Source organism: Amblyomma americanum, chromosome 3, assembly GCF_052857255.1.
Source record: "Amblyomma americanum isolate KBUSLIRL-KWMA chromosome 3, ASM5285725v1, whole genome shotgun sequence".
Lineage (NCBI taxonomy): Eukaryota > Metazoa > Arthropoda > Arachnida > Ixodida > Ixodidae > Amblyomma > Amblyomma americanum.
The window spans coordinates 99128248-99142253 of record NC_135499.1 but is presented as its reverse complement, the minus strand read 5'-3'; the positions used below and the strand labels follow the sequence as shown (position 1 = coordinate 99142253).

Below are 14006 nucleotides of genomic sequence, written 5' to 3'. Positions count from 1 at the left end.
TCTCCGAATCCAAATTTATTTGAAATAAATGCATCTTTCGCGCCCGGATAAGCGGCAACGAAGCCATGAAATGCCGAACTATCAGATTTTGCTAACAAAAGAAATTGATAGAGTTCTCCTCAGTGTCCCTTTAAGGACCTAGCACCATCTTTTCTTATCGTAAGTGCTTTATTATGAATAAACGAAAACTAATAATGTTACTCCCAGTGCCTAAAGCCTAGTTATTTACTATAAGTTGAAGGTGGTTCTGCCATTAGCAACAGCAGTAACGTTTCTCCTGATAATTTCCGCGGCCTCGTGATCTAAACTCAGCGTAATTTAAGCGACCTGTAATTCGTTGCTATCAGAATTTTGATTGTTACGTTTATACTAAACATCCTTACTCGACTTGCAGCCGCATCCAAGCGTCACCGCACGTCTTGGCCCAATAACCTGCTTCCTTCATAAGACAGCTGGGCCGCTGTCCCTTTGAATATTAACCCCGATTCCTGGCCTCGCCTCGTGTTAGAACCTTAAAGCTTAGACACAGCCGCCACCGAGGCCTCTGCGGCGCCAATATACGTAATTTATTCATCTCAAACTGGATGTGGTTTGCCATATTATTGTTCATTTACTCATTCCTAGTGAACATCGTAGTGCTTAACACATCACGTGAGACGTCCTCATAAAAGCAGCCGAGAGTGCGTTGGGGGTAGCACAAAATCTTTTATTATCAGTATTTCTAAATTTGACACAAATAAGGAAAAAGCGCAAAATGCGAAATTAGATATACTAAGCTAGAAATTCGCACAGTGGTGAAAACGACCAAGCTTCAGTGATTACTACGAAAACGCATGCTCATGGTTACGAAAAGGGCACCGACAGGAGCATTGGCAATGACTAATGGGTAATTTGGGCACGAAGCAGGGGCGCCAACTTCTTGATATTTATGATTTGATTGAAGCAGAATCATACAAGCTTGTACAAACCCAAAATCAAGAATAAGGGCGTGCTTATGAGGATGCTTTTTTTTATTGAAATACCATGCTCCTAAGGGTAAGCAGCTTTCTTAATTTGGGATCTTTAGAGCATTATTGTAAAATACCTTTTGCTTACAGCAGTATTGATCTCTGCGCTTAAACACATATTGACATGCTCTGTAGCGCCTCAAACGGCAGGCGGTAAACTACGGTATTTTGTTACAAAACAAAAGCGCCATTGTCGATAAAATTTTTAATAAAAGAATTTTTAAATGTGAAGTTGGGATATAGCTTAAGAAGGAGAATTGTTTCCTCAATGTGGTTGTTTTTGTATTTTGCAGAAGTCAAGATATTTGCATTGAAATTAAGAAACAGCGCCAGCGCTCTTATCAACTTGAAAGTTAACGATACTTTCACAAGATTTTAGACAACAGTGGAACAATGTTCGGCTCCAAAATGTACCTATCAATTAACATTTATAAATGTTGCATATTATAACCAGCAGGGGGCCACGGTCACGTGTGCCTCAGCGCCACCACAATGGTATAAATTGCCTGCCCTTGCAGGAGGGCGTGTACTTCATGTTCTGTGTGTACCGACAGGCCTTCGGCAATAAACCTGTTCCCACCGGCAGTCTAGACTGTAACAATAGCGGCGAGGAAACCACGAAATTGCCAGCCCTGAGTGAAGCATCAAATCGCAGCAGCCATCATGAACGACGCCCAAGGGTCAGCACCGTCCACTGGCCACCAGCCGTTCATCGGGTGCCTGTCGGAATTCTGTACCACGACAGGTAACATGGCTATCTACCTTGAGCGGTTCGAGGCTTTCGCGAGAGTGAATACGCTGGACCAGCAAAGCAAAACGGACGTGCTTATCACTATACTAGGGGACGGCGCATATAACACTTTGCGGAACTTGATGTTCCCGCAGGTTCCCGACTAGAAGACTTATCTCGTGATAAAACCGGAGCTTCTGATCGATTACGCGCCGAAGCGGCCCGTAGTCACAGCGTGTTATAACTTTCACAAACGCACACAGAGACTAGGGAGACAGTTGACGACTTAATCCTAGACTTGAAGCGATTGGCGACGAACTGCTCGTTTGGAACGTTTTTGTCTGAGGCACTCAGAGACAAGCTTGTCGTGGGCGTGCGCAGCGTGGTTATTCTGTGCAAGCTTCTGGCCGCTGAATACATGGGCCTAATGTGGGATAAAGCGTGCATTATCGCCACGTTCATGGAAGCCGCTGAGAGCCACGCGAGAGGCTACCACGACCCAGCGTGACACGAAAACCAGAGGAGGACGTCAGGTGGCAACGTGGCGACAGTGCAGAGACTAGGCGGTTGACCACCCACAATCGGCGACGGGGGAAGGCGGGTGAAAGGAAAGTGTCCTCTGACAAGGACAGGGTACCGTCGCGCTTTCGTTGTGGGGGTCACCATCACCAGCAGAACTACCGGCACTTCAAGGCAAGGTGCTACAGTTATTCTCGGACAGGACATTTAACTAGCATGTGTGCCACAAGGCAAATCAATTTCACTGACAAGAAGCGTCTAGTTTAGAATTGTACGCGCTAGGAGAAAGAATTCATCCGTACAAAGTCGACATGAACGTAAACGGGCGAACCATTGCTATGGAAATAGACACAGGCTCTGCGGTATCTTTTATTCCTGAAGACGATTTTGTGAAACATTTTGGACATCTGCCATATCAGCGTGTGCCATTTCGCTTACGGACATACAATGACTGAAGTGAGCAGTTGAAGGGCTGTGTCACTGTAACTGTAACTCATGAATGCGCTTCTGTTACCCTCCCGCTAGTGGTAGCTGCGAATGAACAAGGGCTCACGGTACCGGAATTGCTTGGCTGAGACTGGCTGAAGCACATTCGCCTAAACTGGTCACAGGTCTTCAGAGTGAATGCAATCACTAAACAGGATGGGCTGCTAGCTAAGTACAAGGACGTATTCACGAGCCTAAGTGGAACTATAAAGAGGTTCGAGGGTTCTATTGCTTTGAAGCAAGGAGCACTGCTTTTCTTTTGTAAAGCCAGGCCAGTGCCGTACGACCTAAAATATAATGTTGAAAAAGAGTTGAAGGAATTGGAAGCGGCCGGTGTGTTGTACCCGGTACGCGAAGGCCAATGGGCAACGCCTGTTGTAACAGTTCTGAAGAGTGCCGTGGAAGCCGTCAGACTATGTGGCGACTACCATGTGTCCCTAAACCCCTGTATAGCGGTAGCCTATTACCCGCTGCCATTGCCCGAAGATGTGTTTGCCTCATTGGCAAGGGGGACTTGTTTCAGTGTACATGTTTTATCGAAGGCGTACTTGCAACTTGTAATGGATAACCATTCGCAAGAGTTGCTAACGATAAACACGCACCTCGGCCTTTTTCGCTTCTCGCGTTTACCGTTTGTGTCGCGAGTGCCCCTGCCATTTTTCAATCGGTAATCGATCGGATATTGGTTGGCTTGGAGGGGACAGTGTGCTATCTCGATGATGTTCTAATCACAGGAAAGAGCGAACACGAGTGCCTGAGACGTACTGAACAGGTGCTAGAGCGACTACGGAAGCATGGCATACGTGTCAATGGCGAGAAAATTCAATTTCTGAAACACCGCGTCCGCTACCTAGGTCACGAAATTGACGTAGGCGGCATTTATTCCACGAAAGATAAAGATAAAGACATATTGAGGGCTCCAACCCCGACTAGCGTCTCTGAACTGAAGGCGTTCCTAGGACTATTGAATTTATACTCTAGGTTACTTTCCCAGACACCAACAACCTTAGAACCACTCTACAGGCTGCTCGGAAAAGGTTGTTCGTGGGAGTGGGCAAAAGAGAGCGAGAGCAGCTTTAAGAAATGCAAGTTGCTTCTAAGTGAGGACTCAGTGCTGGCTTTGTACGACGGAAACAAACCGCTCCGCCTGACGTGTGACGCATCCGCGTATGGCCTCGGAGCGGTGCTCGCGCATACTGGGGGTCACAACGAGAGACCCATCGCTTTCGCGTCCCGCACGCTTACAGCGGCCGAAAGAAACTATGCCCAAATTGAGCGCGAAGCTCTAGCCATTCAGCCGCTGACGCACTTGTTCTATCCGAATAGACATAGCAGTCAAGTAGCGATTGCAAAAGTGCAGCGATGGAAAAATCTTTTGGCCTCTTATCAGTATGTCATCAAGCACAAGAAGGGTGAACAAGTAGGCCAAGCAGACGGTTGATCAAGGCTCACGCTGGAGACAACTGTAAAATAATTTTTTTTCGTCACTATCGGAGGTTCCCGCCACAGCAGAGAAAGTAGCTGAAGAAACAAGCAGAGGTGATCTTTTGAGAGCAGTAGTCGACATGACGTGGCGAGGTTGGCCACAAGAAACAGGAGAGCAATACCGCCCGTATTTCAATCGTCGACATGAGCTGTCGATAGAGCAGGGTTGTTTGTTGTGGAACAATAGGGTTGTTATTCCGACAGCCCTCAGGTCAAGTGTTGTGTCCTTAATGCGTAAGAGCCACCCAGGAATGACGAAAATCAAAATGCTAGCCTGAATTTGGATTTGGTGGCCAAATCTGGACACAGATCCAGAGAACATAGTACGAAGATGTGAGGTCTGTCAAGGTGTGCGGAATTCTCAGTCAATACCGATTCAACCTTGGCCAATAGCAGCAAACCCGTGGAAAAGGGTTCATTTGGATTTTGCGGAAGTGGAAGGAAAATCATTGCTGCTGCTGGTAGACGCCTACTGAAAATGGCTCAAAATAAAAGTAACGCATGGAACATCAACCTTCGCCAGGATGGAGGCGGTAAGGAGCAGTTTTGCGGCGTATGGCCTACCCATTGTTGTGGTGACAGACAACGGCCCACAATTCAGATCCAGTGAATTTCAACACTTCTTGGAGCAAAATGGTGTTAAACCAATGTTCACGCCACCATATTACCCTCAGTCCAACGGGGCCGTAGAAAGACTTGAGCAGACCACGATGAGAGGTATCTTGAAATTGCACCTCGAAGATGAGACAGCCGGTCGAAGGCGGTCCTTACAGCACCCTATCGATAATTTTCTGTTTTCATGCAGGACGATGGTTCATTCATTCACAAAATCAGCACCCTGTGAAGTGTTTCTCGGACGAAAAATTCGGACCAGACTTTCCAAGCTGAAACCATGCAGAATGAGCTTGTGGAAAACAGAAGTGAGAAAAATGAGCTCACGGCAAATGCGAGAAGGGGAAACAGCCGCGAGTTTACGCCAAGCGAAGAGGCATACGTCGGCACCCTTCGCAACGAAAGTGTGAAATAGTGACTTAGAGAAATTGTTAAGAAGGTGTCAAAAATTACGCTCCTTGTATGTGTAAGGGGGGGGGGGGGGGCGGTCTTCGGTTTTGTCATGCAGATAACATAAGATGTAAAGTGGAATCGCCAAGGGTTCACTGGTCCGAGATGCACCTGTCGGAGAATACAGAGCATCAAAGCGAGGCGTTACCCGAAATTGAACCGAGTAAAGGTACATTAGACATCGGCACGTCCGTGCAGGCGTCGGGGCCCTTGGGGGAGGGGTCAGTAAGCGAGCAGATTTCCACACAACAGCCAGCAGGACCAGTGCCCCTGCGGCGGTCTACTAGGACCCGGCGAGTGCCCGAAATATATGGGTACTAAGGATCGCTTGGTAGCGATCCAAAATTAGGGAGGAGAAAAGTATTGCATATTATAGCCAGCAGGGGGCCACGGCCGTCTGTTAATCAGCACCACCACAATGGTATAAACAGTCTGCCCTGGCATGGGGGCCTGCTCTTCTTGTTCTGTGTATGTACCGACAAGCCATCGGCAAAAAACCTGTTCCCACCGGCCTTCTCGAGTCTAAAAATAAATAAGTAAATCTAGAAAATTTTGTACTTCTAAGCGCTTCAAATTAAAAAAAAAGTATGCGTCATCTACCGTGTACATTCTGAGGTACGACAGGGCATTTCTATACATGTTGAACTGCAGAGATAAAAACCTGTGGTAAGGAACACTTCTTTGGCAATTATTTTTTAAATACCTTAATTAAAGCAATACCTTACTCTTATTATCATGCACCATGATTTCTGCAGAAATAGAACAGGTTTGTTCGCAAGAAGGACCCTGTGGTTCAATATGTTTTCATCCTAACCATATTATTTTTTTTATTCAAAATCTAAAATATTAAAACTTTGGCGCGTCTCCTTTTGTGTGGAACACCCCTAGAGATTTATAATGAAATGCCATAATTCTCGAAAAGGAGGCGGAAAAACTTTCATTCTCAAATACAAAAGCCGAACTTGAGGTCGATGATAGGCGATCGGAAGACGGTGTTTCCTGGTAACCTCGACAGCTCGCTCAAATTCCCGGCGCTAGATAGCCAGGTCCGAACTGAGGACCGCAGCCTCCAACAAATGTAAAAAAATAAAAATTGTAATCTAAAAGAACTTAGCCTTTCATTAAATTTTGCGGTCGGTAAAAGCGTACGCTTCAGGAAGAACACGAGTTCTTTTTTATCATTACAGCGCAAAATGTGACCTCGCTGCTCTGTATAGTTATTGCGAATAGCGTTTTATCATGAACCCTTTATGAAAATAACAATGAGCTGGCACAACATAGCAATAAAAACAAATAGGATTTTTGCCGGCCATTCCCTCACCAGAAACCGAATAAATGATCTAAGCAGAGGTTCTTAAGAGATCTTCGTGATGAATGCACAGTTGCCGAAGCACGTGCATAAAAAGCGCATGAACTTTCGTCACTGCTTAACGCCAGCCTCACAGTTGGCAACGGGGATAAGTTACCACCACCTGCAATGCGTGCGAACGAAAGCCTCCATCTTCCCAAACAAGGATTCAGTTCAAATGAAGGAGACGAACAGCCACTGAAGGCGACAAGCATAGAGTACTATGATCAGAACCGTCTGTGAAGCACAGGACGCGAAATTCGGAGGTTGCGGATTTCTGATGCCACCGATGGCATGCGGTTGTTTTGTAGCGATAGCTACATTAGGGTAGCATTTCGAGCCTTCAGCTTGGCGACGCTGCACCTGCACCTCCATGGGCGCGGAAAGCATCCTGGGGCGATGCGCTACTTGGTGCAGGACAGTAGTTTTTTTTTTTCAGGAACACAGAGTGGTGGTTCTAGGTTGTTTCATTCCGAATCCACGGCGTGCTCAGTGCGCAAACAACTTCGGCGGAAAAGTAGTGTGCAAAAGCCATAGTAGCTCAAACGCAAAAGCGCACGACGCCAATAAAAGGTTTCTGTTTTCCGAAATGCTGTGGAAAAACCTTTTAAAATGTTGAAAACACAAGTTTTTTTACAAGCATAATTCGTTTTAAAGGTGCGCTTGTTAAGCACGAATTATTGGCTTTTGTGGCCTGCGATGCTTGGCCAATAGGAGAGCAAGCCATCGCTTATTTTGAGCAAACTTTGCATTTACATGCTTTTCTTCTCCTTTATTGCAATTTATACGCAGGATATTGAGTTATTGAATATTCTTGATGATTTAAAAACGTTTGTTTTTTTATTTTTTGGTCAAAAGTTGTAGTTCTGCAGTCGGTAGCTCTCCGCCCCATGATGCTTAGAGCGCCCATGGTGGTACATGTGGTTTCGAGGAAGCTCTATGCAAACTACTATAGGCGGGGCGCCAGCTTTCCCTCTAGTTAATAGTAAGAAACTCTATGGGAAAGGGGGATATCGCCATCCAGCCACATAGTGGATATGCGAAAAGGATTGCGTTTTATGCGAAATGGATTGGTTTCATCGGATACAGCATAATGAAATATCTTACAGGAGAACGGGTGGTTGATGTGACTTAATTAGAGCGAAAAATGTCCAAAAAAGCGACGGAATTGAAGCAAAACTGGCGCCAAGTTTGAGAACACCACAACTGCGCGGAGCCAAGCATGGCGCGCAATTTGAAAACAAAAGCGTGGCGCCAAGTTTGAAAACTCAAAATGGGCAATTGATACAAGAGGGGCGAGAAGGCGTCATTGCTTCCGCATTCCTCCAGTGCGGGTTACCGCTGTGGAATCGAACGTTTTTAAGTCATCGCTCTGATGAAGCAACACTGGTAATTAAAAGTTCTCCTATGGTACGGCGATTGGTAAGTGTCAACAAAAAGATCCAGCACTGATGCACAGGCCAGTGTGAAGTGCATTCTTGCTTTTCATCTCGTTGTTCTCAAATGGTGCCACAAGACAAAAAATCAACTTCAACATCATAACTCCTTCAACAGTAAACAAAAAGCACTTAACTGATAGAAATGTGAGACGTGGTACATCGCTGAGAAATTTAAAATGAGCTGAAACAAGCGAGATTGCGAGTATTTCGGAGAATCTAAGAAATAACGAAAAGCAAATCGCTACTCCCGGTCTGTGACCCTTTCAATCTTTTCATCGTGGGCCAGTCGTATTGTGCCTACGGCTAGAAATGAAAGTGGTTGTACAAATTTAGGAAAAACCATCTTTGGCGTTCGGGAGAAAACCAAAAAGAGGAAATGTGCAGGAGGATACGGATTTTATATATATTTTTAATCGTCAAATAAACTGCATTCGACAAAATAAATTTCCGCAGATTGGTAATAAAGCATCTCAGAACAACGTGCACTGCTTGAAATGGCAACAGAAAGATCGCCCTCATTAAACATTTTTTTCCGCTGGTCGTCTCGTTGTGAGTATATGCTTGTGGCTTACGCAGGAGTAAATGAAGTTATATCCGAGGCGTTAACATTGTGGACTTCATTTAGAAGAGAGAGAAAAACCTTCTTATCCGTTCACAAGTTCTGCAAGGACTTTTGAGGGAAACTGGATTACGCTCTGTATGGATGCAAGTTGACTCGTTTAAAAGTTCTCCTAATGAGAGGGATAGAAATTATTATAAATCAACCGAACAGTTTTTTTCGGCACCCATTCTAGCTTTTAGATATTAGTTTGTGTAACGGTATATCAGATAACGGCTGCATTGTATGCCACTGGTTGTATGATTATGTTATCTGCTAGTAAGCGATCGTATCATGTGGAGGACGGGTAAAGTACCCGTCAATAGTTCTGGAACATTTGTTTACATGTGTTTTAAGCTGCAACGCTTAAGCGCAATAGGACGAGCCAGCAGTTAGTCTCTAAAGCTCGTATAGTGGTGTTTCAAAAATACACGAATTTCAAATTACGTTTCCTATTCGAATATTTTGCTCTAAAGTGTGCATTAGCTTTTCTTCATTCAAGGAGAATTCGACAGTTGCAATGGGAAACAAGAAAATTCCTTTGAAAAACATTGTTTACAAGCAATCCCCAGCCGGCGGCAGTAGCGCCACCTCATCTTGCTTACGATGGTGATTAGTTTTTTTCCATAGCCTAAAGTTATTGTAGGTGGTATTTCTGCATATGGCACTAGTTGTAGAACATATATTTTTCTGCAAGGAATTCACTTGACCGGGTGCAGTAGGAGGAATTCTAGGGGAACCTTTCGCTCTACGCGATCATCCGCGTTGCCTAAAAAACCGCGTTCTTCGAGAAGCTACGCATTTGTAGCCTTGAATCACTGCTTTCAATATCGCTGGGCTATTCATTCATCATTTTTTTATTCCCACAAAGGTCGGCATGAGAGGAAGAAGAAATTATAGATTCCAAGGTGTGCAGGAGTTGTGCATATTTTTGTTCTTGCATACATTACGTTATGCATAAAACGAAATGAGAACCTCTTTGTAGGACCTTACATTGAGGCCAGGACACGAGCTATCACATCTGCAGATCACATTTGAATAGCAGGAGCACTTCGGGTCGGAGAACTTGTGAATTCTCTTCTCTATTTGTGGTCCTCTAATTGCATTAGAGACAAGATGAAAGGACTTTTTGGCATTATCTGCGCCATTATCATTCAGAACTTAATTCTTGAAGGTAGTCTCTTAGCATCCTCTTTTTCATTTCTCTCAACTGCAGACGAAATATGCCATCGATCTTTCATTTTTGACTAAGCAATTGGAGTTGGATGCCTGGATACGGGAGTGCAATGTCCATTGTCTTATCCGTACATGCAACGTGCTGCGGTACTCACCCTAGACGCTTTTCCTCGTAGTGTCTCTCGCGGACAGCTACTTAGAGGTAAGCCAGGTTTCTGTCATTACATCTGAACCGTGTTAACAAGTGCCGCCTATAACGAAAGTGTAATCGAAAATGCTGTATAATCAAATTAAATGCTGAAATTAATACGAAAAAATTTTGAATTGAATGAGACGTGTGATACCCTAGCGTTACGTTTCACTCCAAAACGACATGAGAATTACCTCGCACGGAGCTCGAAGGCATTTGCTGTTGAATTCTGCATTGTTGGTCTCGTTTGTGGTGTATTTTCTCATATAATTTTCCCCGTCGTATTGTAGGCTCCTCTGCGTTATAAGAAGGCATCTGAAGATTTTCTTCCTCCTGATTGCGCATGCATAAAGAACTGAGTTGTGACATACTTTGTAGTACTCGCGGTGTTTACCCTTTGTAGCTTTTGTGGTGCAGCTTCCGACAGTACCTTGTACTGACGGAATTCACTGGTAGCGATGGTTGCAGTGGCGGGAGTGTTTAATATCTCTTATGCATTCGATTAAGAAGACTTTTCGAGGCGCTTTATCTTGAATTCGAAACGGCTTCTCGTCCTGAATGTGTAATTATGTGGTCATAATGAAAAGAGAGCCGTTTATTCAAACGCAACCTCTAACAGCACGATCACACTTTCCATTTCGCCGACCTTTGGTTAGAGTGCTGTGTTGGGCTCTATGGCGCATAACTAAGTGTTTTTCACGCTATGTCATTAGAATATTCCGCCGCGTTTTATAGCTAGGCGAAGTAAATATGATTTAGTATTTGGACACACTTTGCTGTAGTCTTGTGTCATTTAGAGTGGCAAAACATTCTGTATGCGTGTACAAGCTGCTCAGGGAGCTTTCAATAAGGAGTGTGTCGTGATTGCTCTGTGCTCCGGCTTCTGCTGCTTATCCCGGTACAGGTGCGCGTCGTGGATGCGCCGCATAAGGCTGCTGTGGGAAGTAGCTCTGTATGTTGCGGTGGAGCATAAGGAGCCCACGGAGGAATTACGCTACCGCTCCTACCTCGCACCAACTCAAGGCATGGGAATGAGCAAAAAGGAAGAACTGTGCGCCATGGAAGAGGAAATTTACCGGGCTGTCGGTTCGTCCCTGGACCTGGCGTCGCCCATGGATTTTCTTCGTCGCAACTGCAATGCTGATAAGGTATGTGCATGTGGTGCTTCGATTGCTTTCCCTCCTTATTGATATCAGTGGAGAGTATTGCGCATTATCTTCATTCCGAAGCAGAGAATATAGAAGCCTTCAGTGTATTAGAGCGGCGACCTCATTCATTTGTCGACAATAACAAAAAGCCTGTGATGTTTCTCGCCATCTACGACGAGGCTTCATTGGTTATAAGTTCTATAGGTGCTTGATACAAGCGACCTATCAGAAGAGGGACTAAGCTGTCGTATTGTTGGCACCACTGTATTAACGCTGTTTTCAGATTCAAATGGGAGCATTGATGTTGCAAGACTTTATGTAGAGTACACAAAGGAATGCCGATGAAGTACAGACGCTTTTATCGGGTGCTTGTCAGGGTGATTTTTGTTAATATATTTATGTTCATGTTAAGTTGTTACTATTGCGGTGTCGGTCTATCATCGTCGGTTTCTATGCCCACGCGATAACGTTACACATTGTAGAAGCATGCAGTACTCTATCCAAGAGCTAGTCATGACTTGTTATGGCGAATCTGTCTCTTAATTAATGTAGCAGAGACACGTAACTTCGGCTGAATATTTTTTTATTTGTTATAAAGCGTACGACAATCTTCTGAATGGACCAGCAGATTGTAATCCCCTAGGACCCATAATCATTTTTATCGATGTTCCTTTCTTTTCAAAAGCGGAGCAATGGCTGTGACGTCTCAAGTCCGTAGATGTCACATGAAGCTAGGAAAAACTTGGGATATAATCACTGCTTCCTCGTCTCAGTTAACGTTGATGAAAATGCCCGCCGGCCTCAAGAGGCGGAACACAAGGGCATTAGTAGTGGTTATATTGCAGTTTGTCTCGTGTTTCACGTCACTGTAGGGGCCTTTGATGTCATTGCGATATGTAGGCTTTTAAAGCCAAAGAGTAAGAGGCGAGATATATTGCGATTTTAAATTGCTTAGCGGTCGCAGTCGAATACCACGTTGTGATTCACGTATACTAATGTTTTTACGCCCAGTTATAAAGCGGAAAACATGCGCAGAAAAATTAGACGCGTACTTTCGTTTAAACTGACGTTGAGGACAACTCTGTCGACATTTTGTGCTTTTACTTTATATTTTGTTATTCTACAGGCATTTCCGGGCATACTGTTGCTTTTTCAGCAGCCTAATCGGCTGCATAGTATTGGTAATATTGAGTATAAAGTTTTATCTGTCATTTTTCTTCACTTTCGTCTAGTTTGAAATGAAGCACGGTGCAGAATTGATTATGGCGTTGGCGCATGAAAATTTTCGCACTCTGAATTTTAATAGAGAATTCGGGGTGTTATGACAAACGATGTGGTTTACTGTTTAGATTGCGGTAATGTACCTGGCCAACATCAATTTATCATCAGTCCCCATTGAAAACCGAATTTTCTCCTATAACAGTTAAACTTTGTGTGATCGAAGTTTGTAAGCCGGTGTATAGGGTAAAGTTCCAGCCGCACCCGGATAGTTTGTTTGGATCGTCACTATGTGCAATCAGCAGCCAAATATCAAATTGGATGATATTTTGATGCGCATGATTGTGCAATAAAAGACACTAATTTTGCTTGGCTGGAAGGGGGAGTTTACAAGGCGGAATGTTAGTCCGGAAGGTAGGGAAAGGAATGGTATATTTTGAAGCGCCGTTAAGAAAACAACATATTCAAAGGTAATAGTAGCGTCTCACCAACCTACGTGCTAAAGTTGTGATAAAACTCTCTTTTTTTTGCTAAAAATGTTGTCGCAAAGATTTTTCGCCGAGTTCAAGGCAAACAAATTTTTTTCAGAATTATCCAACGCTGTTGAGTTCCGCGTCTAGCAGGTTTCTAAAGGAGTAATTTATTTGTTTTTCTTCTTACCAGTTTTTTGGGACAAAATATAGCAAGGCACGAGATCTCGCTTCCACAGATATGCTTAGTGGAGTTGTTGACTTTCTAACTGACCGGCTGCCGCATGTTTCTTCCCCTCAACAGGCAAGCGAGCAGGAACATCTCACGGCTTTGAACATCCTCGAGTTATGCCTTGTCGACTTCACCATGGCTTGGATGAAGCCCTCCAAGAAGGCCGCATCTGCTCTGTACTACGCCATGCGCTTGCACGGAAAGCAAAACCTGTGGTATGCCATTGAGTCCTCACTATCTTTCCTGTGAACAATTAAAAGATTGAACTAAATTCGGCAAAGACTTCATTAAAGTTTTATACAAGCATCATCGTTGGACTGAATTCACGAGATGGAAAATAACGCATCTTGTCTTTCCCGGCCAGAGATGGGTCTGCTGTTTTTAAACAGATTTATAGTTATTAAGCACAACTTATCCAAACTCATTTTAAAAAAATTGCAGGACTCTTCAGCTTCGCATTCAAGAGTAGAACACGACAGCGTGCTGCACCATTGCCATGTAGTCCATGGAACGCCATCGCCCGTTCGGCGCGATGCCTTGCCCGTTAGACAAATCGCTCTGATACGTGCGGTGAAACGGACGCGCGGAGCGGCAGACCACGTAAAGCGCTGCCAGGCGCCTTGTCGAAACGCGCGGGACTGAAGTTGCACTCGTAGTTCGTCGGCACATCGTTCTCGACAAACTCGATGCTACGAACGCCAGCATAGATTCCGCGCCGAACGAATGGGCAGTAAGTCGCAATCTTCGTGGCGAACTCGCTTTGGATGTGTGCTGCGTTGTTCGCCGCTCACCGCTTGATTCCTGAGTGCCCGCACAACCCCGCTGCGCCCGAAAGAGCGGAGCGGGAACTGCAAGTGTTCCTGTATATGCTCCCTGTGGAAGCATAAACAGGAGGCGC

General features: G+C 44.7%; 1 protein-coding gene across 1 annotated transcript; it reads left to right on the top strand.

Annotated features, from left to right (window-relative positions):
* The first annotated feature begins 1340 nt into the window (after positions 1-1340).
* LOC144123926 (G2/mitotic-specific cyclin-B3-like) lies at positions 1341-13357 on the top strand. Its single transcript, XM_077656638.1, has 3 exons — positions 1341-1752; positions 10945-11188; positions 13181-13357. The coding sequence occupies exons 1-3, from the start codon at positions 1442-1444 to the stop codon at positions 13355-13357; spliced, it is 732 nt and encodes a 243-aa protein (XP_077512764.1). The 5' UTR covers positions 1341-1441.
* Positions 13358-14006: the final 649 nt, after the last annotated feature.

Excerpts from the sequence above, each read along its gene's own strand:
- LOC144123926 (XM_077656638.1), top strand. The coding sequence starts at position 1,442 with ATGTTGCATATTATAACCAGCAGGGGGCCACGGTCACGTGTGCCTCAG. Across the intron at positions 1,753-10,944 it reads GGAATTCTGTACCACGACAG|GTGCGCGTCGTGGATGCGCC; the intron begins GTAACATGGCTA and ends ATCCCGGTACAG. Across the intron at positions 11,189-13,180 it reads GCAACTGCAATGCTGATAAG|GCAAGCGAGCAGGAACATCT; the intron begins GTATGTGCATGT and ends TCCCCTCAACAG.